Source organism: Piliocolobus tephrosceles, chromosome 10, assembly GCF_002776525.5.
Source record: "Piliocolobus tephrosceles isolate RC106 chromosome 10, ASM277652v3, whole genome shotgun sequence".
Classification (NCBI taxonomy): Eukaryota; Metazoa; Chordata; class Mammalia; order Primates; family Cercopithecidae; genus Piliocolobus; species Piliocolobus tephrosceles.
The window spans coordinates 110601374-110624046 of NC_045443.1; the positions used below are offsets into that span (position 1 = coordinate 110601374).

At 46.4% G+C, this 22673-nt stretch overlaps 2 protein-coding genes across 3 annotated transcripts in view; both read left to right on the forward strand.

Annotated features, from left to right (window-relative positions):
• OAS3 (2'-5'-oligoadenylate synthetase 3) overlaps positions 1–11647 on the forward strand; it is a 29243-nt gene extending 17596 nt beyond the window's left edge. Inside the window, exons 9-16 of one of the 2 annotated variants that reach the window (XR_002729944.2) lie at positions 1169–1419; positions 1830–1974; positions 2718–2891; positions 4216–4501; positions 5948–6065; positions 6407–6645; positions 8070–8217; positions 8424–11647. Coding sequence is in view for 1 of the 2 variants with exons in the window: in XM_023203905.2 (XP_023059673.1) it covers positions 1169–1419; positions 1830–1974; positions 2718–2891; positions 4216–4501; positions 5890–6065; positions 6407–6645; positions 8070–8217; positions 8424–8435 (1431 nt within the window). In the remaining variant the exon portion in view is untranslated. Of the gene's footprint in view, positions 1–1168; positions 1420–1829; positions 1975–2717; positions 2892–4215; positions 4502–5889; positions 6066–6406; positions 6646–8069; positions 8218–8423 lie in introns of both variants that reach the window. The other variant, XM_023203905.2, reaches the window with a different exon arrangement.
• Positions 11648–17460: 5813 nt separating this feature from the next.
• Positions 17461–22673, forward strand: part of OAS2 (2'-5'-oligoadenylate synthetase 2) — a 32473-nt gene continuing 27260 nt past the window's right edge. The window contains exon 1 of the mRNA XM_023203913.2: positions 17461–17851. Within this exon, the coding sequence (XP_023059681.1) occupies positions 17675–17851 (177 nt within the window). The 5' untranslated portion in view covers positions 17461–17674. The remainder of the gene's footprint in view (positions 17852–22673) is intronic.

A 22673-nucleotide genomic window follows, 5' to 3' on the forward strand; every position in this document is an offset into this window, starting at 1 on the left:
AAATGTTTTCTCTGATTTTCCCCCACCTCCGAGCTTTTGCTTATTATGTTACCCCCACCACATCTCTGTTTTTAGAAAAGAAAACTCCCCTTTTTGGAAGCCTAGAGCTGGCAGTGACCACCATATGGTAAGGGCCTGTCCAAGACAGAAAAACCAGAGCACTTGAACAGAAAAGATCTGAACAGAAAAGCTGATGACGCCTTATGGGCTCCTGGATCAACCTGTGCCTGAAAGGAGACCTACTCCAGGGCTTTTGGGTTACATCAGCCAATACATTCTTTCACAGGCTTTTTTTTCTTTTTCTTTTTCTTTTTTTTTTTTTTTTTTTTTTTAGAAAAAGAGTCTCACTTTGTCACCCACGCTGGAGTGCAGTGGCACAATTACAGCTCATTGCAGCCTCGACCTTCTGGGCTCAAGCAATCCTCCTGCCTCAGCCCCCCAAGTAGCTAAGACTACAGGCATGCACTACTACACCTGGCTGACTTGTGTACTTTTTGTAGAGACAGGAGTCTTACCATGTTGCCCAGGTTAGTCTCTAACTTCTAAGCTCAAGTAATCCACCCACCTTGGCCTCCCAAAGTGCTAGAATTACAGGCGTGAGCAACCGCGCCCCAGCCTTGCTGCCCCTTTTGAGTTGCACTAAATTCTGAGCATCCTTCGGAGTTCCCTTACTAAATACTTCTCTGAATTCTGACTTGCATTCATGCATCCCTATATTCAACAAACATCTATTGAGCACCTGCTATTACTAACTCTTGTGATGGACACTGGGATACCAAGATGGATACATTTTAGCCCCTATTCCTGTACAACCACCCTATGTTATGTGATTAATGTTAAAATATTCCTAAAGGCTGGTGATGGATGGATTCGTCAATGCTTCCATCTTCAATTAGAGTTACACACTCAAGTTGTTTCAAATTTCCAAATTCCTTGAGGGAAGACACTGGGCAAAAGCCACGGCTGAGCTCTCAGTCTCACTGTATGACCTTAGACAAGTCGCTACCCTCCTCTGAACCTCAGTTTACCCCCCTGTAAAATGAGAAGCATCAGCAAGTTTCTATTCTTTCTGCACTTCTGTTTTCTATATTCCCTTCCTGCCCCAAGTGCTTATGGCCACACTCAGCTCACATCCACTAATCACTCATCTTGGCCTTGGGTGACACAGGTTGCGGCTCAGAACCAACGAAAACAACCAGCCTCTGCCTCTCTGCCCCCAGCCTATGCCCTGGAGCTCCTCACCATCTTTGCCTGGGAGCAGGGCTGCGGGAAGGACTGTTTCAACATGGCCCAAGGCTTCCGGACAGTGCTGGGGCTCGTGCAGCAGCATCAGCAGCTCTGTGTCTACTGGACGGTCAACTATAGCACTGAGGACCCAGCCATGAGAATGCACCTTCTTGGCCAGCTTCGAAAACCCAGGTGAAGACCCGCTTCCCTTTGCCTGGCTTAATTATGCTTCTCCTCCCCACTGTCACCCTGGAGTCAGTCATCCAGGAGGTGTCCAAGGTAGGGTTTGGGGTGGCAATTCCGCTCCTCACTCAGCTTCCCTCTAGACTCTTTGCTGAGGAAATGTGGACATAAGGAGTCCCAAAAGAAACCAGGGCCAGTTTTATTAGCATGATAAAATAGTATTTCTCAGTTGAAGGGGCCACCCAATAGCTTTCCAACCAAGGCGGCCAATTGAGACTGCTTCTGCATTTGGACAAGACTGAGCCAATCCTGAGGTCCTGACCCTCTTTCCAGCCCTCACGCCCCTTGTCAGCCCTTCCACCCACCTCCTCTTTCACTGACTCCCACCTTCCCCACCCACCCTCTTGCTGTGCCCCCAGACCTCTGGTCCTGGACCCCGCTGATCCCACCTGGAACGTGGGCCAGGGTAGCTGGGAGCTGTTGGCCCAGGAAGCAGCAGTGCTGGGGATGCAGGCCTGCTTTCTGAGTAGAGATGGGACATCCATGCCGCCCTGGGATGTGATGGTAAGACGGAGGGTCTTACCTTCTAGTCACGTTCCCTTAACCTGCCGGTGCACCCATCCCCCGCTGCTAGGAGTGTTGGTTCCTGACAACTCATAGCCACCCCTTCTCTGGAGACTTGCCTTCCGTGAAATGCACAGATTGCTACGTCCCAGCCAGTGCCTGAGTGACGCAGGGTTACAAAAGGCCCAACTTTGTCTCCAGGCGGAACCGACTCTGATGCAATTCACGGTCCAGCGCTCCCTGTGGGATCAGGCAAACACTTGTCTCCAGCTGAGCACCCAGCTTTGCTGAGACTCTTCTCTGCCCTCTGCTGCTGCCCTCATTCCACTTCTCCTCCAAGCACTGCCCCAATTAATCATATCCACAAGAATTCCCACCACGGGCCCTGCTTCTAGGAAAACTGAGACATAAGCCACTTGCAGCTCCCAAAAGGACATGATTTTATCACTTTTACTATTTTGCAGCAGGGTCTCATGACCAGCGTTTAATACTCAAGACAATCCACTGAGACTCGGGCTTTATTATTGCACTCATTTAAACATGGGGAAACTGAGACTGTGTATTGATGCTAGAACCAAAATTCAATCTCAGGTCCTTCTGATGCTACCTCAGTACCTACCCACCAGCTGAGAAGGAAAGAGGAACATGGGAGACAGTGGGAGTCTTGTCCCCTCAAGGGGCAGGGCTTGGGTGAGCACTGGGAGTCCCGTCTCAAGCTGGCCCTCCCTGGATTCTCTCTGCAGCCAGCCCTCCTTTACCAAACCCCAGCTGGGGACCTCGACAAATTCATCAGTGAATTTCTCCAGCCCAACCGCCAGTTCCTGGCCCAGGTGAACAAGGCTGTTGATACCATCTGTTCATTTTTGAAGGAAAACTGCTTCCGGAATTCTCCCATCAAAGTGATCAAGGTGGTCAAGGTGAGTCCTCAGAGAGCTGTAGGCAAGCAATGTCCTGCAAGCTGGTGATCTCTCCCAGCCCAGGGCCAGGCCTGACCCACTTCCGCCCTCGTAGCAACCAGCAAAAAGCCAGGCATAGAGAAAGAGCCAGAAAGTGATCATGGGGGATTGGCAGAGCGAGGGCCCAGATATGTCCAACAAGTCTTTTTCGGTTGCTAGTGACACCCAACTCAAAAGAGGCAGCAGAGGAATGTATTGACTGATACCACTGGGAAGTCTGGGGGTAGGGCTGCTTACAGGCATAGCTAGATACGGGAGACCAGGCAGCATCATCAGGACTCAGTTTTTCTCTCCAGTTCTTGGTTTTGCTTTTTAATGTCTCGGATAGGCCCTTAACATATGGTGGTCTTTGGCAGCTCTAAGCTTCCAGAAAGGGGAATTTGTTTTTTCTTAAAATTCAAATAAAAGTCTTGGAATTGAGTCTCATTGGCCTGCCTTGGGTAACCTGCCAACCCCCAAACTAATTACTGGGACTAGGGAGACATGATGCTCTGGATGGCCAAGACCGGGTCACACAGTGAAGTGGCCGCCGCCTAGACCTCATGGGCTGAGTGTGGGGTAGGGGTGGTCCCCCCGTAGAACACCAGGATGCTGATCCCAGGTGGAAAGGACACTGGGGGTGTACAAAAGGTCACATTGTCCATGGCACTGGATACAGCCTTAGTCCACAGTTGGAGAGACAAGTGAGACCCAGATCGGCTCAGAAAGAGTGTTAGCATAAAGGCAACCGGTGAACAGTGCCAGGGATGCTGGTTTGCTGTGTGACCATAGGCATGTACCTTCCCTTCTCTGATCCTCACCTTCCTGATTTCTAACACTTGAGGAGAGTGGCTTGGCTCACTGGTTCTCAACCCTGGCTTCCCTGGCTTGACCTTGGAATCACAGTTTTTAAAAAATATGCTGATGCCCAAGCCCCAACCTAGGAAAACTTAAATCACAGTCCTGTGGGGTGGGAGCCAGCCGTTGGTCATTTGTAAAAGCCTTCCAGGTGCAGACAGGCTTGGGAGCTTCAGGGCCCATAAAACAACCAACAAACAAAACATTTCTCAAATCCTCTCCAGTCACAAAACATGATGGAGTGAGAAATTTTGCATTTGTTGAAGGGTTTAAACTTACCTCTTGCTTCTTTTTCTTACAGTCATACCAGGTTAAAGATGTAACAGAGAGGTTAGGTGACTTGTCAAAGATCACACAGTAGGTTTTCTAACTCATAGTCCAGAACCCACAGGCAAAAGAATGCCAAGCCATGCTTCCAGGGTTGAGCCACCTGCCATGTCCTCTCCAGGGTGGCTCTTCAGCCAAAGGCACAGCTCTGCGAGGCCGCTCAGACGCCGACCTCGTGGTGTTCCTGAGCTGCTTCAGCCAGTTCACTGAGCAGGGGAACAAGCGGGCCGAGATTATATCCGAGATCCGAGCCCAGCTGGAGGCATGTCAACGGGAGCGGCAGTTCGAGGTCAAGTTTGAAGTCTCCAAATGGGAGAATCCCCGTGTGCTGAGCTTCTCACTGACATCCCAGACGATGCTGGACCAGAGTGTGGACTTTGACGTGCTGCCAGCCTTTGACGCCCTAGGTGAGGTGCCCTGGCATAGACCTGAGAGGGGAAAATACAGAGGCAGGCCCGCCATGCGCAGTTGTAGAGGTTGCACAGTGCACAACCAAGCCACATCTGTTCGCATCATTGCAGCCACTGTAGTTGTGTATGTTCATCACAACTTTCCTGCAAAGTATCTAAAGAAGAAAGCACCTTTTTCTAATTTGCACAGGCACTCTGTGGGCTAACAGTGGCCTCAAGCTGGGTTTTAGTCCCAGCAATTCCACCAATATGCTGGATGACCTTGAACAAGGGACTTCCCCATCCTGAGCCCCAGTGTCTTTATCTCACATCTGACAGTAAGGACACTGATGTTTCTTGCACATTCCAAGCTTTGAGTGGTTTGTGTGCCATCCACCTCCTCCACCTGCTGCAGATCTATTCATTCAGTTCATTCAACACATGCATCTACTCTGTGCCCAGTGCTCTTCCAGGCACCAGAAATAAAGCCTTGAACAAAATAGACACAAGTCTTTTCATATCTCTTCAACTCTCAGTTTGGTTAGCAGTTTTCAGAGTGAGAAAATCCCTTGTATCTGAATTTATTTAGTTTCTGAGTTTGAGGGAGCAGGTAGCCAAGGGAGGGATTCATGCAGAATTTTGTTTTAAGAGATAGGGTCTTACTTTATCACCCAGCCTGGAGTGCAGTGGCGTGATCATGACTCAATGCAGCTTCAAACTCCTGGGCTCAAGTGATCCTCCCGCCCCAGCCTCCTGAGAAGCTGGGACTACAGGTGCATACCACTACGCCTGGTTAATTTATAGAATTTTTTGTAGCGATAGAGATCTCACTATGTTGCCCAGGCTGATCTGAAACTCCTGGCTTCATATGATCCTCCTGCAGTGGCCTTCCAGAGTGCTGGGATTACAGACGTAAGCCACTGCACCCAGCCCAGAAATTTGTCTGAATCTATTCAGTTCCTCAGTTCAGAGAGCAAGAATTTGGATATTAAGGAATGCCTTTAAGTGCAATGTAATCAGAATGGTGATGTCAACTCCATACGTAGCTCTGTTACCTACAGGAGGTTGTAAGACTGAGGTCTGCCCTCCCCCAGTTAGAGAGAAAGATAAGCAAGTATTAGAGAGGTGTTAAAGAAAGACTAGCTCCAAGCTGAGACTTTTTCCAAGATAGGTAAGCAGATGGTTTGAAAGGGAGCAGAAAAGGGAGTAAGACTGTCACCAGGGATTTAACGTGGGTCATGCCACATCTGTGTTCCACCTAAAAACACCCTGTGGCCTCCCAGTGGATCCCAGACCACCCTTAGGAAAACACCCAAGAGGTAGGAGATCTCAGAAGTCTTTTCTAAGTTGGCCCCATTGGGACACCGTGGGAACCAGAGTGATGGTAACCGTCTCCCCACCTCCAGGCCAGCTGGTCTCTGGCTCCAGGCCCAGCTCTCAAGTGTACGTCAACCTCATCCACAGCTACAGCAATGCAGGCGAGTACTCCACCTGCTTCACAGAGCTACAACGGGACTTCATCATCTCTCGCCCTACCAAGCTGAAGAGCCTGATCCGTCTGGTGAAGCACTGGTACCAGCAGGTTCGGCACATGGATGGGCCACCTTCCCCAGCAGCCCTAGGCTCTGCCTCTGGAGCACTTTCCTGGGAGGAGGCAGGGCCCAGCCCTGGCCAGGAACCTGGGTTGGTGGAGCAGAGCAGAAAGAGTGCTATATCTCAGCTGTGGGACCTTAGTTTTCTTATCTGTAAGATGGGGGTGATAAAACTATGTTGCAGGATATGATGGGATAATGCATAGCAAGGCATCTGGCACATGTAGTGCTCAATAAAAGTTTTGGGGTTGCTTTGCCAAGTCCAGAATAGTCCCTTCTGTACCTCGTCAGTGCCAATATAAACCAACACATCTTTCTCCTCGTTCTCCAGTGTCACAAGATCTCCGAAGGGAGAGGCTCCCTACCCCCAAAGCACGGGCTGGAACTCCTGACTGTGTACGCCTGGGAGCAGGGCGGGAAGGACTCCCAGTTCAACATGGCTGAGGGCTTCCGCACGGTCCTGGAGCTGATCACCCAGTATCGCCAGCTCTGTATCTACTGGACCATCAACTACAACACCGAGGACAAGACTGTTGGAGACTTCCTGAAACAGCAGCTTCAGAAGCCGAGGTTCGGGTCTACCCCCCATGTTCCAGAATTTCAGACCTAGGATCACTCACTCTCCCCACTTTCTAGATTGCAGAGCAGAGATGGGAAAACACTCTTCCTAGAACTGATTCCTTTCTAGAAGTTATATTCTTAGCACCTGAGGGACAAGCAGTCAATTTTCTGGTCACCCAGGAATAGGGTTGCCAGATAAAATGCAAGACTCCAAGTTAAATTTGAGTTTCAAAAAACAATGAATAACTTCTTAGTGTAAGTATGCCCAATGCCATATTTGAGACATAATTATGCTTAAAAATTATTCACTGTTTATCTGAAAGTCAAATTTTACTGGGCATCCTGGTTTGGTTGTTGTTGTTGTTTGTCTGTTTATTTTTATCGCCTAGGCTGGAGTGCAATGGTGTGATCTTAGCTCACTGCAACCTCCGCCTCCCGGGTTCAAGCAATTCTTCTTCCTCAGCCTCCTGAGTAGCTGGGACCACAGGCACACGCCACTACGGCCAGTTAATTTTTGTATTTTTAGTAGAGACGGGTTTCACCATGTTGGCCAGGCTGGTCTCGAACTCCTGGTCTCAAGTGACCTGCCCGCCTTGGCCTCCCAAAGTTCCAGGATTACAGGCATGAGCCACTGTGCCCAGCCTTGTATTTGTATTTGTTAAATCTGACCACCCTACCTGTGAACCCACCCAGGTGCCATAAGCATGTTTCATTCTTTGGGATTTTGCCTACCTCGGAAATGGGTACAGAGGTAACAGAGATGCTTTTGCAAACTCAGGATGCATCTCCAGTCAGTGGGTAGTGGCTACTTAGAATGATGTGTTGAAAAAGCTTCTGAGGTTGTCATTTGACGCAGCTGGAAACAGCAGGCTAACCAACTAGTGGTGTCCAAAGGTTGAGCATCCCAAATGCAAAAATTCAAAATCTGAAAATGGCCCAGAATTTGAAGCTTTTTGATCACCAAAAAAACGCTCAAGGAAATTGCTCATTGGAGCATTTTGGATTTTCAAATTAGGGATTCTTAACTGGTAAGCGAAGAGTCCAAAATCTGAAAAAATTTGAAATCCAAAACACTTCTGGTCGCAAGCATTTTAGATAAGAGATACTCAACCTGTATCATGGATGCAGGAAGGGAAAGTTGTGGAACCAGTGCTGTGATTGATTAACAATGCCTCCCCTGAATAAGGAAGGGGTAGGCGGTAGCACTGTGGTTGGTTAGTAATGTTTGCCTGAATACAGAATGGCAAAGTGGCCATGTGTGTCTTATTTTCTATACCTGTCGTGTAGTGTGTGCTGGGAGCACTGAGGAATCTCTGAGCCTGGCCCTAGCCCCTGCAAACTGTTAGGTGAAAAGGGAAAATAGTCCAGTCGGTGCCACAGGTGGACACCGAGATGTTGCCAGGAATAAGACTGACCCTGGGTGGGAATTACAGGCCTATCATCCTGGATCCAGCTGACCCGACAGGCAACCTGGGCCACAGTGCCCGCTGGGACCTGCTGGCCAAGGAAGCTGCAGCCTGCACGTCTGCCCTGTGCTGCGTGGGACGGAATGGCATCCCCATCCAGCCATGGCCAGTGAAGGTAAGAGATCTGTGGTGTCAAAGGAAGTTCCCTTTGCGGGTAAGTGGGGAGCATGGCCAGGGGAGGGACATGACTCCTCCTAAATGGGCAGGACCCAGTGATGGCCCCAGGTGTGCCCCTGTGCTTCCATTTTCCCATCTGGCTATGTGGTCTCAGCTTCTGCAGAAAGGATGGGGTTACTAACATCTCCTATAATACTTCCCTAGGCTGCTGTGTGAAGTCAAGAAAATCAGTGGTCCTACTGGATGAAGAGAAGATGGACACCAGCCCTCAGCATAAGGAAATTCAGGGTCCCCTGCCAGATGAGAGAGATTGTGTGTGTGTGTGTGTACACATGTGTGCATGTGTGTATTTTAGTGAGTCTGCTCTCCCAGCTCACACACTCCCCTGCTTCCCATGACTTGCGCACTAGGATCCAGACTCCATGGTTTGACACCAGCCTGCATTTGCAGCTTCTCTCTCACTGCCATGACTCTATCCTGCTTCCCACGACCACTGCTGCTTCCCACCCAGCTGAGAATGCCCCCTCCTCCCTGACTCTCCCTCCCTAATCTGCCCATGCAAATTAGTTCACATCCTTCCTCCTGCTACAATCCAACCCTTCCTCCCACTGGCCTCTCCTTCTTCCCAAATCTAAATACTTTATATAGGGATGGCAGAGAGTTTCCATCTCATTTGTCTGCCACAGCCATTTGGTACTGGCTACCTGGAGCCTTATCTTTTGAAGGGTTTTAAAGAATGGCCAATTAGCTGAGAAGAATTATCTAATCAATTAGTGGTGACTGCCATGGGTGCAGTAGAGGAAAGTGGTGGTACAAGTGCCATGATTGATTAGCAATGTCTGCACTGGATGCAGAAAAGAGAAGGTGCTCATACGTTTACAGGGCTATTGAGGAGCCCTCTGAGCTCAGTTGCTAGCAGGAGAGTATGCCCATATTGGCTTACTTTTGTCTGCCACAGACACAGACAGAGGGAGTTGGGACATGCATGCTATGGGGACCCTCTTATTGGACAACTAATTGGATACCTCTTCATGGGAGGCCTCCTTTTCTTCACCTGTTATGCTGCACTCCTCCCTAGTTTACACATCTTGATGCTGTAGCTCAGTTTGCCTTCTTGAATTTTTATTGGGTTCCTGTTTTCTCTCCTAACATGCTGAGATTCTGCATCCCCAGAGCCTAAACCTGAGCCAGTGGCCAAACAACCATGCTCAGCCTTTTTCTCTCTGACCTCCAGAGCAAGGCCCACCAGGTACATCCAGGAGGCTCGCCTCACCTCAAGTCCAACAACAGTGTCCACACTAGTCAAGGTTCAGCCCAGAAAACAGAAAGCACTCCAGGAATCTTAGGCAGAAAAGGATTTTATCTAAATCACTGGAAAGGCTGGAGGAGCAGAAGGCAGAGGTCACCACTGTAGCCGAATCAGGGGTCAGAGAGCCACCACTGCTGCTGCTAATGCCACCACTGCCCCTGCCATCACTGCCTCACATGCACAAAACTGGAGTCGAAACCTAGGTTAGATTCCTGCAACCACAAACATCCATCAGGAATGGCCAGCTGCCGGAGCTGCGGGAAGACAGATCCCACCACCCTTTCTTAGCAGAATCTAAATTACAGCCAGAACTCTGGCTGCAGTGGAGTCTGAGACATGTATGATTGAATGGGTTCCAAGTGCCAAGGGGCGGAGTCCCCAGCAGATGCATCCTGGCCGTCTGTTGGGTGGATGAGGGAGTGGGTCTGTCTCAGAGGAAGGAACAGGAAACAAAGAAAGGAAGCCACTGAACATCCCTTCTCTGCCCCACAGGAGTGTCTTAGACAGCCTGACTCTCAACAAACCACTGTTAAAACTTACCTGCTAAGAATGCTAGATTGAATGGGATGGAAAGAGCCTTCCCTGGTTATTGTCATTCTTGGAGAGAGGAGAGCGACCAAGGGCAGCTCCTCTGATTCACCTAGAGCCTGTTCTCTGCCCTGTTTGGCTCAGCCTACAGAGATTAGAGTAGGAGAAGGAACAGAGGACAGGGCTTCTACTACCTGTGCCATATCGACGGCCTCCATCCCTGTCCCCCGTCTTGGTGCTGAACCAATGCTAAGGGCACCTTCTTAGACTCACCTCATCGATACTGCCTAGTAATCCAAGGCTAGAACTCTCAGGACCCCAACCTCAGCCTCTTGGATTGGCCCTGGCTGCTGCCACACACACATCCAAGAGCTCAGCGCCAGCTCTACTGGGCAGCAGCGCCCTGCTCTGCCAAGGTGTCCAGCAGCAGAGTGGCCCTGGCCTGGGCATCACAAGCCAGTGATGCTCCTGAGTAGACCAGGTGGCCGTTGGGTGCCTTCCATTCCCACCACACAGACCCTGGGCCTCCCCGTAAAATGGCTCCAGAAGTAGGGTAATTATGAGATGGTGGGAACCAGGGCAGCTCAGGTGCATGATACAAGGAGTCGTTGTCATCTGGGCAGGGCAGAGAGGAGGCCTTGCTGATCTGAAAAGGGGTGTATTTCATTCCAGGCCCTCAGTCTTTGGCAGTGGCCACCCTGGTGTTGGCATATTGGCCCACTGTAAGTTTTGGGGGCTTCCCGGTCTAGCCACACCCTTGGACAGAAAGACTTGACTGCATAAAGATGTCAGTTCTCCCTGAGTTGATTGATAGACTTAATTGTCACCCTAAAAACACCCACATATGCTTTTCTATGGAACCAGATAAGTTGACACTAAAGTTCTTATGGAAAAACACGCACACAATAGCTAGGAAAACACAGGAAAAGAAGAGTGCTGAGCAGGGCCTAGTCTTAGCCAATATTAAAACATACTATGAAGCCTCTGATATTTAAACAGCATAGCGCTGGGACATAAATAAACAGACCAGTGCGTTGGGTGACTCTTTCCAAGACTCTGGGGAAAAATGTAATAAAAAGCTAAATGCAATCAATGAGCAATTGAAAGCTAAGTGAGAGAGCCAGAGGGCCTCCTTGGTGGTGAAAGAGGCTTGCATTTCTTGCAGCCAGAAGGCAGAGAAAGTGAAGATCAAGTCCAGAACCGAATCCTAAGAAATGCAGGACTCCAAAGAAATTGGTGTGTGTATGTGTGTGTGTTTAATTTTTAAAAAGTTTCTATTGAGATATAAGTCAATACCATAAAGCTGTCACCCTTTTAAAGTGTACAATTCAGTGGTGTGAGTATATTCGTAAGATTTATACTTGGTGTCTATTCATAAGACTTATATTCAGCATATTTGTAACTAGAGCCATATCACAGATGCATTCATCATAATTCCAGACATTTTCATCACCCTAAAAGGAAACCCTGAAACCCATTAGCAGTCATTCCCCATTCCTCCAACCCATTCTCTCCCTAATCCCTAGGAACCGCCAATCTGCTGTGTATTTCATCTGTTGCAAACATTTCATATAAATGGCATCATACAATATGTGGCCTTTTGTGTCTGGCTTCTTTAACTTAACATGTTTTCAAGATTCGTTCATGTTATAGTATATGTTGGTGTTTCATTCCTTATTACCGAATGAGGTTTCCACTGCATAAATGGACTACATTTTGTTTATCTGTCTTCCATGGATAGGTATTTGGACATTCTCCAAGTTTTTGTTATTTTGCTGCATTTTTTTTTTGCTATTATGACTAATAGCTGCTATGGACACTCTTCTGCGAGATTTTGTGCGGGCATATGTTTTCATTTTTCTTAGGTATAAAAGGCGGTCCACAACTGATGACCCCATCATAAGCCAAGGAGCATCTGTGTGCTGCATTAATCAGAGATCTCCAGAGAAACCACGCCATTAGAATACAGAGAGATATATAGAAAGAGATTTATCATGAAGGTTTGACTTGTGTGATTATGGAGTCTGAAAAGTTCTGTGATCCACCATCTGCAAGCTGGAGACTCAGGAAGGCCAGTGGTTGTAGTTTCAGACCAATTCCGAAGGCTGAGAACCAGGAGATTGCTGGAATAAGTCCCAATCCAAGTCTGAAAGCCTAAGAACCAGGAGCATCAATATCCAAGGACAGGAGAAGACAGATGCCTCAGCTCACGCAGGGAGAAAAAAATTGCTGTTCCTCTTTTTGTTCTATTCAGGCCTCCAGTGGATTGGAAAATGCGCACTCACCCTGGTGAGGGCTGTCTTCTCTGCTCAGTCTACAGATTCAAATACTAATCTCTTCCAGGAACATGCTCACAGACACATCCAGAAATAACATTTTACCAGCCATCTGGGCATCCCTTAACCCCATCCAGTAGACACATAAAATTAACCCTCATGTATACCTAGGAGTGGAATTTCTGTGTCACATGATAACTCTTATGTTTAGCCATTTGAGAACTGCCAGACTGTTTTCCACAGTGGCTGCACCATTTATACACACCCACCCCTGGCAGTGAATGAAAGTTCCAGTTTCTCTGTATCCTTGCCAACACTCATTGATCATGTCGATTATAGCCATCCTAGTGGGTAGATAAGAAAGTGATGATATGCTGTCAAAATAATCAGGTCTGCTCAATGTGGTCAGGACCCTATATGGTAAAAAAGAATAGGGCCTTGACACATAGAATGGGGACATTCAGGTTGATGCCACTGAGAATCTTCTTTTTGTTGTTGTTTTTTTGAGACAGTGTCTTGCTCTGTCACCCAGGCTGGACTGCAGTGGTTGCACAATCTCGGCTCACTGCACCCTCCACTTCCCAGGTTCAAGTGGTTCTCCTGCCTCAACCTCCTGAGTAGCTGGGACTACAGGCACATGCCACCACGCCTGACTAATTTTTGTATTATTAGTAGAGACAGGGTTTCACCATGTTGACCAGGCTGGTCTTGAACTCCTGACCTCAAGTGATCTGCCCACCTCAGCCTCCATAGTGCTAGGATTACAGGCAAGAGCCACCACCCTGGTCCCACTGAGAATCTTGAATCCCCAGATTCCTCTGACTCCTAAGAGCTGTAGAAGTGATCCATCCATCCTTCCCTGTTAAGAGCTAACCCTCCTCCCTTGCTTGGAAACCCTACAGAGGCATCTCATCCACAAGATGTTTGTCCCTATGCCCACCTCCTCTCCTGCCCACAAGGGTTGTGACTAGGCTTAAATTCCAGCATAAACCAGCCAGGGATGTGATGGGCCTCATAGGGGAGGAAAGGGCCTATATCCCAAAGTAGCCGGAGGGCCAAGCCAGCATGACCAGCAGAAGTCAGGTGAGTATGTGCAGGAGTGGACCTTGAGGGTACTCAATCAAGGGGCTGTAGTGTGAGGTCAGATAAGAAAGGGTTTATTGATTCGGAAGTCTTTTGGAAGTTCAGGGCTGCACACCCTGGCAAGGACTCCAGGAGAAGGTGTAAACTTGCTGCCAGGAGGGCTCCTAGAAGAGGAGAAAAAGTAGGAGGTCATGCTAAGTGAGATCCAAATGCCAGAATTGCAGGGGAGATGGTGGCAGATGGGATGAAAGGTCAGGGAAGTGAGAATGCTTGGGAAGGCTGCATAAGACCCAGGGAACCAAGATTCCCCTTTACCAAGGCCACAAGGAGTGGACCAAGAAGAGGACACCAGCCAGCATCACAGAGAAGCTCAGAGAGCCTCTTCTGTAAGAGATGCCATCACAGGATGGTGGGTGAGGACCCTTGGGAGCTAGGCTCACTGATAAAAAGGGGATGGTGGAACCCTGGAGTAACAGAGGCCAGGAGATAGCACCCGTTAGGGGACACAGTCCTCACCATGAGTGATAGGGCCCAGGATTGGCCAGGAGGGCCTGGCCTACAGAACATGGAGATGACCCTTAAATCTTGGTGTCCATAGGGACAGACTAGATGGGCCACAAGCAGGGAATTACTCAACTTACACCATTAAAATACCTCAAGAATGAACACCGAGGAAACTTCCCCCAGTAAAAACATCACCATTGGCCAGGCACGGTGGCTCACGCCTGTAATCCCAGCACTTTGGGAGGCTGAGGCAGGTGGATCACAAGGTCAGGAGATCGAGATCATCCTGGCTAACACGGTGAAACCCCGTTTCTACTAAAAAAAATACAAAAAATTAGCTGGGCGTGGTGGCAGGCGCCTACAGCCCCAGCTACTCAGGAGGCTGAAGCAGGAGAGTGGCGTGAACCCGGGAGGTGGAGCTTGCAGTGAGCCGAGATTGCGCCACTGCACTCCAGCCTGGGCGACAGAGCTAGACTCCGTCTCAAAAAAAAAAAAAATTCCCCATTGTTTTCCTAGTGGGCTTCCCAGGAAACATGTCTGTCACATACTTCAGCTAAATGTCATGTGTGAGCCTAGATGTTGGCAGGGGGGATGCTATAAAGAAGAGTATTGGAATAATTGGTAAAATTTTCAGTATAAGAATATATTTACGGCTGGATGCAGTGTCTTATGCCTGTAATCCTACCACTTTGGGAGGCTGAGACAGGCAGATCACTTGAGCCCAGAAGTTCAAGATCAGCCTGGGCAACATGGTGAGACCCTACCTGTACAAAAAATACAAAAATTGGCCAGACATGGTGGTGTGTGCCTGTAGTCCCAGCCACTCAGGAGGCTGAGGTAAGAGAATCACTTAAGCCTGAGGGGTTGAGACTACAGTGAGCTGAGATTGTGCCACTGCACTCCAACCTGGCTGACAGTGAGACTCTGTCTCAAAATATATATTTATGCAATATTTATATAATAAACATATACTTATTATATATGTTATATAAATTATATATTATATAAATTATATAAAATTATATTTATTATATATGTTATAAGAGATGATGGCATTGCATCAATGCTAAAATTCTGAATTGGACCATTGTTCTATACTTCTGTAACACAATATTCTTGTTCTGAAGAGATACAGGTTGAAGCATTTAGGAGTAAAGGGACATAAATCATGCAACATGGACTCAAATCGTTCAGGAATAAAAATACTCATGAAGGGCTGGGCATGGTGGCTCATGCCTGTAATCCCAGCACTTTGGGTTGCTGAGTTGGGAAGATCGCTTGAGGCCAGGAGTTCAAGCCCAGCCTGGGCAACATGGTGACATGTTGGTGGAAACCCCCGTTTCTACCAAAAAATTTAAAAAATTTAGCCAGGCATGGTGGTGCATGCCTATAGTCCCAGCTACTCAGAAGGCTGAAGTAGGAAGATTGCTTGAGCTTGGGAGGGGAAGGCTGCAGCGAGCTATAATCATGCCACTGCACTCCAGCCTGGGTGACAGAGCAAGACTCTGTCTCAAAAACAAAACAAAACAAAAACCTCCTAAAATGTATAAATAGCAAGAAAATGAGGGGCAAATGTGGTAAAAATATAATGGGTAAAAAGTCTAAGGAAGTTCTTTGTGTGCGTCTTGTAAATTTTCTCAGCATTTCAAATTACTTCAAAATAAAGTGTTTTTTAAAATAACAAATAAAGCACAGGCTTTGGGGTCAAGCAGTGTGTTAGTTTTAGAACCTAGCCCGACAACTTGCTGAGCAAATGTTTCCACCTCTCTGAGCCTCCATGTTCTCATTTGAAAAAGGAGCCTTAAGACTACTACTGCCCAGCCTGCCTACCTCTGGGTGTTGCAGTAGAAGTTGGATAAGGGCAGGGAAGGCCCTTAATGAGCATGAGCATTAATTGAGGTTTTCCAGAACCAACAGGGTATGTATATTTATTTTGAGGTATTTATTTTAAGGAATTGGCTATGTGAATGTGGAGGCTGGCAAATCCAAAATCGGCAGGGTAGACTGGCAGGTGGGAGACCCAGGAAGGAGTTGCTGCTGCAAGTGGAGGCCAAGGCGGTCTGCAGCAGAATTCCCTCTTCCTTGAGCGAGCTCAGTCTTTATTCTATTGAGGCCTTGAACTGATTGAATGAGGCCCACCACCTTACAGATGATAATCCGCTTTACTCAGAAAAAAAGTCTTCCAATGTAAATGCTAACCTCATCTTAAAAAATACCTTCACGGCCGGGCGCGGTGGCTCAAGCCTGTAATCCCAGCACTTTGGTAGGCCGAGATGGGCGGATCACGAGGTCAGGAGATCGAGACCATCCTGGCTAACAAGATGAAACCCCGTCTCTACTGAAAAAAATACAAAAAACTAGCCAGGCGAGGTGGCGGGTGCCTGTAGTCCCAGCTACTCGGGAGGCTGAGGCAGGAGAATGGCGTAAACCCGGGAGGCGGAGCTTGCAGTGAGCTAAGATCCGGCCACTGCACTCCAGCCTGGGCCACAGAGCGAGACTCTGTCTCAAAAAAAAAAAAAAAAAAAAAAATACCTTCACAATAAGGTCTAGGATAATGTTTGACCAAACATCTGGGTACTGGGCTCAGCCAACTTGACACATAAAATTAACCATCCCAGCAGGGAAGGGCCCCGGTCCCCCACCTGACATCTTGAAGATTTTTGCCTTCTCTGTGAATTATTCTTTCTGGGCCAAGGCAGCTGTCTGGGAGTTCTCTGTGAGTTTTGTTTTCAAAGCTCTGGGCACAGGAGTTGCACTCTCCTTTCTGGCTCATGCACTTGGGGCGTGTTTTCTTGCCCTTGAGGGACTGGGCAAGTGCCTCATATGGTCCCACGGCTGTCCAGAAGTGTGCTGAGAAACTGGACACACAGAGGCTCCCACCCGCTGGCCACTCCGGGGTCTGTGTTTACACAGAAGCAGACCAAAACCTGAGTCTAGTTAGGTCCCTGCTTTGCTGTGTCCCTGAGCAAGTCGGTTTCCTCTCTGGATCTCTTTCTCCTCTGCTCCTCTCCCTGAATCTGAGTTCCCCGGTCACTGAGAACAGGGGGAAAGGGACAGAGCCTCAAAAGATGACCTGTGCCCCCTGCTTCTAAGCACTTTGCAGGTATTATTTAATCATCAAGCTAATCCTATGAAAGAGCTGCTTACAGATGGGGCTTACACTTTTCCAGCTTACAGATGGGGAAATTGGGGCGCAAAGAGGGCAGGTGATGTTCCCAAGGACAGATGTCTAGCAGGTATGAAGCCCTCATAATGGGGTTCTAGAGGCTGTTTGGTTAACGTCAAGTTTTGGGGAGCCCCTGAAGGGCTGTTCACCATGCTGCAGGGGACAGCGAAAGCCTCTGGGCTTGAGTCAGTTTTGGTTTCCCTGCTGGGGTGCAGGAGTCGGTAAACCCTGCTGTAAGGGGACAGCGAAAGCCTCTGAGCTTAGGTTAGTTTTGGTTTCCCTGCTCCGGATGCAGGAGTTGGTAAACTCGCTGCAGGGGGCGGGGCAGAGCCTCTGAGCTTAAGTTAGTTTTGATTTCCCTGCTCCGGATGCAGGAGTTGGTAAACTCGCTGCAGGGGGCGGGGCAGAACCTCTGAGCTTAAGTTAGTTTTGATTTCCCTGCCCCGGATGCAGGAGTTGGTAGCTCGCTGCAGCAGGTGGAGACAGGCCTCTAGACTTCAGTTTCTGTTTCCTGGCTCCGGGCAGCAGCAAGAATTCCTCTGCCTCCCATTCTGCCATTCATTGTCTTGCCCGCAGCCAGCTGAGAGCAATGGGAAATGGGGGGTCCCAGCTGTCCTCGGTGCCTGCTCAGAAGCTGGGTTGGTTTATCCAGGAATACCTGAAGCCCGACGAAGAGTGTCATACAATGATCGACGACATGGTGAACATCATCTGTGATGTCCTGCAGGCACCCAAGCAGTTCCCCCTGGTGCAAGGAGTGGCCATTGTGAGTCCAGGGCTGAGGTTGGGGCTATGGGAGGCAGGCGGCAAGGCCGAGCTACTGGGTGCTGGACGCCTATTATGTGTGAAGCCCACACTTGGGTGGGATGTGGTGTAGGAGTTTCAGGCTCTGGAGCAGGCTCTTGCTCCAGAGCTGTGTGACACTGGGCAGGCTACCTAACCTCTCTGTGCCTCAGTCTCTGAATCTGTAAAATGGGGAGAGACATAGTACCCACTTCAGAGTATCGTAAGGCTTGAGCACATCACATTCTTAGCAAAAGACTGGCACATAGTGCTCAGTGAACTCACTGTGATTACTCACTGCCATTTTCTTCTATCCTTTCCACAGTACAGAGGAGTAAACTTATGGAGGCTAGAGACTTTGGTCAAACTATCCATGTTGCCTTCTGGTTTCTCCGCAGCAAGAAGGAGTGGCTTTCATCAGTTAGAAATATTTGGTTTTGGGGACACAAATCTCAGGACTGAAGCTGAAGATTCTGGACCTCTGGGGAGGAAAGGGGATTGGGGAGGTGCCAGGACCCTAGAATTGGGGGCGTGGGGGTCCTCATGGCCCAATACTACCCTCTTACCCTCCTGCACTGCTGACGTCACTTCTCTGCTGGTGCCACACTTTTTGGTCTCTACCCTTTGCACACACCAGCTAGTGCCGCGATAAAGAAATCTAGACATATGGTGTCCCCAGCCCTGGCCCAGGTCAGGAAGCTAAGGCGAGTTTGGTTAACAACTGTTGTCAGAACTGGGATTTTAAGCCTGGGTAATTGACTTGAGGGCATGCATGTTTAACCACTATGCTATCCTGCCTCTCAATAGCGTTAACATTTTTCCTCACTGAAGTAAAACAGAAGAACTGCCCAGATCAAAGTGTCCAGCTTGATAGGTAACCATAAACAATGTAACTGTGTAGCCCCCACCCAGATCCAGAAACAAAACATTCTCAGCACCCCAGAACCCTGGGCCCCCAATCCAATCAATACCTCCAAACCCAAGTAGGCAATCTCCTGACCTCTAATAGCATAGACACGTTTTGCCTGTTTTTAAACTTTTTACGAATATAGGGTGACCAGCTATCCCAGTTTGTCCAGGATTGGGGTGTTTCCTGGGATGTGGGACTTTTGGTACCAAAACTGGGAATGTAAACCAGGATGCATGGGTGACCCTATATAAATGGCGTCATGGGCTCTGCGTGCTTTAGTGCGTGGTTTCTCTGACCGAAGATGTTTATGAAATTTATGTTGTGGAGTGCAGTTGTTTATCTTTTCATTGTTGTGTCAATTCCATTGTGTGAATATACCACATTTGTCCATTCTACTGTTTTCTATTTTTACATAATTGTACATATTTATATGGGGTACATGTGACAGTTGAACACATGGATACAATGTGAAATGATCAAATCAGGGTAGTTAGGATATCTGTTATCTCAAACATGTATCATTTCTTTGTGTTGAGAACAGTTCAGATCTTCTCTTCTAGCTATTTTGAAATAGATAATAAATTATTGTTAACTATAGTCACCCCATTGTGCTATCAAACACTAGAATTTATTCCTTCTATCTAACTGTATGTTTGTATCCATTAACCAACTTCTCTTCATTTCCTTCTCCACTCCCCAGCCTCTGGTAACTATGATCCTACTCTCTACCTCCATGAGATCAACTTTTTTTTAACTTCTACATAAGCACACACTATAATTGTCTTTCTATGCCTGACTTATTTCATTTAACATAATGACCTATATAGTTCCATCCACATTGCTGCAAATGACAGAATTCCATTCTTTTTGTGTCTGAATAGTATTCTATCGTGCATATATATTACATTGTCTTTATCCATTCATCTGCTGATGGATACGTTGGTTGATTCCGTATCTTGGCTTTTGTGAATAGTACTGCAATAAACATGGGGGTACAGTTATCCCTTTTTTTGGATAAATACCTAGTAGTGGGATTGCTGGATCAAATGGTAATGCCATTTTTAGTTTTTGAGAAACCTCCATACTGTTTTCCATAATGACTGTCCTAATTTAAATTCCCACCAACAGTGTGTAAGATTCCCTTTACTCCAAATTCTTGCTAGCATTTGTTATTTTTTGTCTTTTTGATAATAGCTATTCTAACTGGGGTGATATGATATCTCATTGTGCTTTTGATTTGCATTTCCCTAATGATTAGTGATGTCAAGCATTTTTTCACATACCCATTGACCATTTTGTATGTCTTCTTTTGAGAAATGTCTATTTAGTTCCTTTGCCTGCTTTTTAAATGGGATGGGTTGTTTTCTTTGCTGTTGAGTTGTTCAAGTTCCTTGTATATTCTGGATATTAAATCCTTTTTGGAAAAATAGTTTCCAAATATTTTCTCCCATTCTACAGTTTGTCTTTTCAGTCTTGATTGTTCCCTTTGCCATGCAGAAGCTTTTCCATTTAATATAGTCCCAACTGTCTATTTTTGTTTTTGTTGCTTGTGCTTTTGAAGTCTTAGCCACAAAATATTTGCATAGACCAATATCCTGAAGCATTATTCTTCTGCTTTATTCTATTAGTTTTATTGTTTCAGGCCTTACATTTAACTCTTTAATCCATTTTTTAGTTAATTTTTTGTAAGATGAGAGATGGGGGCCTCATTTCATTCGTCTGCATGTGGATATCCAGTTTTCCCAACACCATTTATTAAAGAGAGTATCCTTTCCCCAATGGTACTTTCTCAATCAGTTGACTGTAAATATGTGGCTTTGTTTCTGGGTTCTCTATTCTGTTTCTTTTGGTCTACATGTCTGTTTTTATACCAATCCCATGCTGCTTTGGTTACTATAGCTTCATAGTATATTTTGAAGTCATGTAGTGTGATGCTTCTAGCTTTGTTCTTTTTCCTCAGTATTCTTTCGGCTATTTGAGATCTTTTGTGTTTCCATACAAATTTTAGGATTGTTTTTTCTATTTCTGTGGTATTTATAAGGATTGCATTGATTCTGTAGATTGCTTTGGATAGTATGGCTATTTTAACAATATTAATTCTTCCAATCCATGAGCATGGGATGTCTTTCCATTTGCTTGTGTCATTTTCAGTTTCTTTTATCAGTATTTTGTAGTTTTCATTGTAGAGATCTTTAGTTAAATCTATAGTTAAATCTTTAGTTAGATCTATAGTTAAATCTTTAGTTAGATCTATAGTTAAATACTATAAATAAGATGCTTTCTTGATTTTTTTTTAAGCTAGTTCATTATTGATGTGTAGAATATGTTGATATTTTGGTATGCTGGAATGGTGTGTTGATTTTGGTATTTTGATTTTGTATCCTGCAACTTAACCAAATTTATCAGTTCTAAGAGGTTTTCTTGGTGGAGTCTTTAGGTTTTACTGTATAGAAGATCATGTGGTGTGCAAAGGGGGCAATTTGACTTTTTCTTTTCCTATTTGGATGCCTTTTATTTCTTTATCTTGTGTGATTGCTTTGGCTAGGACTTCCTGGATAGATGTGAAAGCCTTTCTCAATTCAGTACGATGTTAACTGTGGGTTTGTCATATATGGACTTTATTATGTTGCGGTATGTTCCTTACATGCCTAATTTGTCGAGGGTTTTTAGCATAAAGGGATGTTGAATTTTACCAAATGTTCTTCTACATCTACTGGGATAATTACATGATTTTTCCTTCATTCTGTTCATGTGATGTGCAAATGTTCAACATTTGTTGACTTGCTCATGTTGAACTATCCTTGCATCCCTGGGATAAATCCCACTTGATCATGTGTTATCTTTTTGATGTGTTATTGGATTTGGTTTGCTAGTATTTTGTTGAAGGTTTTTGTGTCTATGTTCATCAGGGATATTGGCCTGTAGTTTTCTTTTTTGTTGTGTCTTTGGTCTGGTTTTGGTATCAGGGTAATGCTGACTTCATAGAAGGAGTTAGGAATAATTCCCCAATTTTTTTGGAATAGTTGGAGAAGAATTGGTGTTAATTCTTCTTTATAAGTTTGGTAGAATTCAGCAGTAGAGCCATCTGGTCCTGGGCTATTCTTTGTTGAGGAACTTTTTATTACTGATTCAATCTCCTCACTCTATTGGTCTGTTCAGGTTTTCTGTTTCTTCCTAGATCAATCTTAGTAGGTTGTATGTGTTCAGGAATTTATCCATTTCCTCTAGGCTTTCCAATTTATTCACATATAGTTGTTCATGACAGTCTCTAATGATCCATTGTATTTCTGTGGTATCAATTGTAATGTCTCCTTTTTATATCCCTGATTTTATTTACTTGGGTTTTCTCTCTTTTTTTAGTGTACTTAGTCTCAGTAGTGGTTCATCCATTTTGTTTATGCTTTTAAGAAACCGACTTTTCATTTTGTTAATTTTTAGCCTCTATTATGTTTAGTTCTATTTTGATTTTTATTATTTATTTTCTTCTGCTAATTTTAGGTTTGGTTTATTCTTGCTTTTTTTGTTTGCTTTTGAGATGGATTTTTGCTTTTGTTGCCCAGGCTGGAGTGCAATGATGCGACCTCCGCTCACTGCAACCTCTGCCCCTGGGTTCAAGTGATCTCCTGCCTCAGCCTCCTAAGTAGTTGGGATTACAGGCATGCACCACCACACCCAGCTAATTTTGTATTTTTAGTAGAGACGGGGTTTCACTATGTTGGTCAGGCTGGTCTCGAACTCCTGACCTCAGGTGATCCACCTGCCTCAGCCTCCCAAAGTGCTGGAATTTCAGATGCGAGCCATATGCCTGGCCTTTCTTGCTTTTCTAATTCCTTGAGATGAACTGTTAGGTTGTTTATTTGAAATTGTTCTACTTTTTTAATGTAAGCATGTATTG